The 5250-nt window shown below is 47.5% G+C and overlaps 1 protein-coding gene across 1 annotated transcript in view; it reads left to right on the plus strand.

Moving 5' to 3' along the window:
• LOC119316993 overlaps positions 1–3134 on the plus strand; it is a 9674-nt gene extending 6540 nt beyond the window's left edge. The window contains exon 2 of the mRNA XM_037591379.1: positions 2858–3134. Coding sequence (XP_037447276.1) covers positions 2858–2941 — 84 coding nt within the window. The 3' untranslated portion in view covers positions 2942–3134. The remainder of the gene's footprint in view (positions 1–2857) is intronic.
• Positions 3135–5250: the final 2116 nt, after the last annotated feature.

The raw sequence follows: 5250 nt of genomic DNA on the forward strand, positions 1-5250 counted from the left end.
CCTATGACTACAAATCCATGTACGAGCTCCTGCACCGTTGTTAGGACCCGATGAAATCCCTCGATAAGGGCTTCACAGGTAAAGTTCTGTTCTAATAGGAATCCAATCATATGAAATTCCTACAAAATTCTTTTTTTTTGTGGAACAGCCCCTAAAGTTATACTTCTACGTGGAAGCTTGTATGGATGATAGGAGACTGGTTGTGTTCATGTTGTCAAATCAACCGAAGGGGAGTAATGTTTGTTCCGTTTGGAACTCCCATGAGTCTTGGCTACGGTGAATGTGAACAATTGGTTTAAGTTAGGGTTTGTCTCCTACTCAATGTGGGATTTTTTAAATGTATATATAAAGGAGGGGGAGAGGGGTGGGGTGGAGGCAGATCTCCGACGCCCTAATGTGGGCTTGCATCAATGAACTGTCCACATCTCTATCACCTGCACACACCTACACAACATGCAACATGAGGCCGTGTAGAAGAAGGTAAAAGATTAGGCATTCTCCTTGCCAAAACAATAGAGTCGTGAAGCGTTTAGAAGCTAGGAGTTGAAAGCAGGAAGAAAATTAATCGTAGACAACAATTAGAGGAAAAAAGTGATCATGGACTTTCAGTCAACTCAGAGTAGGAATCATTAGCTACCTGCAAAGTTGGATTCTTTTCAACAGTATGAAGCAGTAATTTCTCTAAATATTTGTCAATAGCTTTCAACAGTGTGAAGCAGAAATTTCTTTAAATATTTGTGCATGTATCATTTGTCATGTTTGGATACATAAAATAAAAGATATGAAATAGTGGTTACTGGAGTTGAATATTTGAGAGATCTGTTGGAAATTTAGTTTGTCCTGAGGCGAATCGAAGGTTACTTTCATATTGTTTCTTAAGCATGTTGCTGTTCTGTTTTGGTGCTTACGTATATACATTGATTCAACATCCACTCGCCTTAATGTTGACAATTAACAAAAGATATACCTTTACCAGGACCGCTGAACTTGTAGGGCAAATCATGCTTCAGAAACACCAAAAGACACAATATGAGAACTAACTGCTCCCCGATGCCTCATGATAAATATGTCAAGTTGCAACTTATATTTCTCAAATATTCAGCTTGTATAACCTCTCATTTGCAAGTTTATATTTACATTGGAATTTCTCTTACCTAAACATAGCAATTGATGTCTCAACAGCTATGTAAGGAAGTTCTACAATTTACTTGTTATGGGTATAATTTTGTTGTCCCCATCGTTATGGACTCGTGCTAAATAGAGAATTGTGGCAATGAGAAATACTAAATCAGCAACATCATTTTTCGTATGGCTTGTTGGATTGTATGGCTTGTTGGAATGGACCAAAATTGTACTGTTTAAACTGTATCGACTAACTTCACAACTTCCTTATTTTAGACCAACTTGAATTACGTGCCAGTTAATCCCGTATTTTGAATTTATATTTCTGATCTACGATCGAATCAACCAAAATTGCATAAAATTGGTCTGTCAATAGCTCATCCAGTGCGCTAGGGAGCATGAGGAATTTACCCTCGTAGTGTGTAGCAAATTTGGCATGAGCTTGACAATGTTTTGGCGGAATCCTTTAATTACTTTTCTCTTCCTCTCCTCTATGCTGGTTGCGCAGGCAAAACATGATTATATTCCCCCCTCTCCTCCTTGCAAATTGATTGGGACTGCCTTAGTGATGTGATGTGATGTGATGCAAATACATTTTTCCTTTGAACTTGGTGCCCCCCCTCCCCGCCCGCACACACACACAATATTAGTTTTACTGTATTTAATCCTGATCACCCCAGATTATATTCGAATTTGAACAAACTCACACTACATTTTGGCTGTTCAGTTTGACGAATGCAACCAGTTTCTGATCATCGAGACGAGCTAAGAAGTCAAGCGCGTGCCTTCTCTTCTTTTTATTCAAAATTTTCAGGGTATTACCATTGGGTGAAGGTGTCTCTGAAAACCTCTCATGTGTATTACCATGGATCATTGCCCTTATCGGAACCTAAGGTTTATCACTCCAAATGCGGTTTCCTGTACTTGAGCCAAGTGCAAAAGGAAGTGATAAACTGAATCCAGGCGGCTTGCAACACATAATAGTAGGCTGAGTCTATCATCATGCATCGACTATGAAGTTTGAGACGAAAGTTGCTGACTATTGAGTTTAGAACCTCAAGTAGCCATCTGTATGGTTTAACATCTTTTTAATAGTTACTCAAAAAACATATTATTATCCGTTGTTCGCTCTATGCTTGTCCCCTTCTCTGTGAAACCTGGCCCTGTAAATTCCATTCAAGCTGTGATTCTTTTAATTCTGGATATTTAGACATCTATTACAGTAATCCAAAACTACTATCCTTACTGACGTATTCCCCACCAGAATCAATCAAGATGACTTATGTTCCATGTTGCTGATCGACATGACTTACTGTATGCTTGTCCCCTTCTCTGTGAAACCTGGCCCTGTAAATTCCAATGAAGCTATGATTCTTTTGATTCTGGACATTTAGACATCTATTACAGTAATCCAAAATCATCCTTACTGTGATGTTATGACTTATGTTCCATGTTGCTGATCGACATGACTTACTCCCCGCCAAGCTGTACAATTTATTCCATTGGTTTTGACTAACACGATGGTGATCATCCACATGTTCTTTTGTTGAAAAATCTTGTGAGTGTACAGTCTAAAATCTTTACTAGTTGACCGGGTGTAAGTCAATAACTGCCGGAAGTGTCTCACGGTTGCATGTGTAATTCTCACTTGTTGGATTTGTAGAGTTTGTATCTTTCTAGGTCATATTCTGTAATGAATACCAAACTACTAACGCGGCAATGTTTTTGCTTTCAGAACGAAGCAGTTATAAGGGCTTCTGCTCAAGCAGAATCATCGTCAACTTCAAGCACGGCTGCCGCATCTGAGAAACAGCAGTAGCTTGCTAGTCAACTCATGGTTTGTGGTGAAGAAACTGATATGCAGTTTCAAGATGGGCGTTGAACTTGCATAACATGCTGAAGCCTAAAACACATCCTTCCGTATATTTTTAAGTTTGTGGTGTCAGAAGTTTGAACAAGTGCATGCATGTACACATAGACTTTCTTCATCAAGAGGATATTCCCTGCCGCCATGGGCATCTCTGCCCCACCTGCTAGTTGGGCAGAAGAATTCTCACTATATTCAGTCTCAGGTACAACAAGCGTTTATATACACGCTGTACAGGTTGTTACAACAGAATCGGATAAGTGCTAATCATGCCGAACGTGGAGATGATGGCGTTCGTGCGCTGGAGAGTCGCGGGTGACTCGGTCCTGGAGGTTTGCCTCCCGTGCGTGGTGGCCTGTCAGGTGGACCGTCAGCAGGTTTCCAACACCCCCCCGCAGCCGCAACAGGGTGCTCGCGGACGTTGAGGCTGGATCGGAAAGCTGTGAAGATGCTCGCAGGGAGGCCTTTCGTGAACACATCGGCGTACTGGGATGTGGTAGGCACATGTAGCACGCGAACTTCACCCAGGGAGACGCGCTCACGAACGAAGTGAAGGTCGATCTCCACGTGCTTAGTACGTTGATGCTGCACGGGGTTGCTCGACATGTACATGGCGCTGACATTGTCGCAGTAGACGACGGTGGCTCGCTGCAGAGGGCGGCGGATCTCGGTGAGGAGTTGACGAAGCCAGACCGCCTCGGCCACCGCGTTGGCGATGCCTTTGTACTCGGCCTCAGCGCTCGAGCGCGAGACCGTGTTCTGCCGCTTCGAAGACCAGCTGACGAGGTTGGAGCCGAGGTACACGGCAAACCCCGACGTGGATTTGCGGGTGTCGGGGCACCCCGCCCAATTCGCGTCGGTGTACACGGTGAGATCGTTGCCGGAGTCGCGGTAGAACTGGAGCCCGAGACGTGTCGTACCGCGCACATAGCGGAGAACACGTTTCACCAACTGGTAGTGAGCATCCCTGGGAGCATGCATGAACAAGCAACATTGTTGGACAGCATAAGAAATATCGGGGCGCGTCAGAGTCAAGTATTGCAAAGCTCCGACCAAGCTCCTGTAGAGAGAGGGGTCGTGGAAGAGTGGCCCGTCCATGGCGGATGGTTTGCTGGTGGTGTCGACGGGGGTTGAGACCGGTTTGCAATTTAGCATGCCGGCGCGATCCAAGACCTCAAGGGCATATTGTTCCTGAGAAAGGTGGATGCCGGTGGAGTTGCGGTGTACGTTGATGCCGAGGAAGTGGTGAAGAGGGCCCAGATCAGTCATGGCGAACTCGCGGTGAAGAGAGCCTACAATGGACTGGAGGAAGGGCGTGGAGCTCGCGGTGAGGATAATATCATCAACGTACAAAAGGAGATACGCCGTGTCATGCCCACGATGCAAAGTGAACAGAGAGGAGTCGGCCTGGGAAGCACGGAACCCGAGGGTGACGAGGTAGCCGGTGAACCTGGAGAACCAAGCACGCGGCGCCTGCTTGAGCCCATACAGCGAGCGGTTGAGACGACACACGTCTCGTGGGCGCGACGAGTCGATGAAGCCGGCAGGCTGCGCACTGTACACCGTCTCGGCGAGGTGCCCGTGCAAGAATGCGTTCTTGACGTCGAGCTGGTGGACGGGCCACGAAGAGCTGGTGGCGATGCCGAGGACGACCCGAATGGTGGCCGGTTTAACCACGGGACTGTGTGAAGCCGCGAAGAACCCACCGAGCCTTGTACCGCGCTAGCGTCCCGTCGGGGTTGAACTTGTGGCGAAAGATCCACTTGCCGGAGACCACATTTGCACCTGCAGGACGTGAAACCAACGACCAAGTGTCATTCCGCAACAATGCATTAAACTCTTCTAACATTGCATTAGACCAGTTCGGATCCTTAAGAGCCACGCGGTAAGAGGAGGGAATGGGGCTGATGGTAGTAGGAGTGGTGACAGAGAGGTTGAACTGGGACTTGGGTTGGGCAAAGCCAGACTTGGAGCGTGTGTGCATCCGGTGGAGGTTGGCTGGTGGTGCTACTGGAACAGCTCGGGGCGGTAGCGGGCGAGGAGCGGCAGACGACGTTGCATGGGACGCCGGTTCGGGATTGGCTGCATGGCTGGAAGGGGATGCATGTGTTGCATCGCGGCCGGACGCAGGAGTGGTGGGCGGCCTGTCGTGGGTGGGACCAGCAGGTGGGACGCTGGGAGGCGTGGTTGGCTCGCGCTGAGCTGTCGAGCGGGTGGGATTGGGCGCGGCGGGCGCGGCGGGCAGGTGCGCAGTCTGCGGA

The sequence above is a fragment of the Triticum dicoccoides genome, chromosome 6A (assembly GCF_002162155.2).
Source record: "Triticum dicoccoides isolate Atlit2015 ecotype Zavitan chromosome 6A, WEW_v2.0, whole genome shotgun sequence".
Taxonomy (NCBI): domain Eukaryota; kingdom Viridiplantae; phylum Streptophyta; class Magnoliopsida; order Poales; family Poaceae; genus Triticum; species Triticum dicoccoides.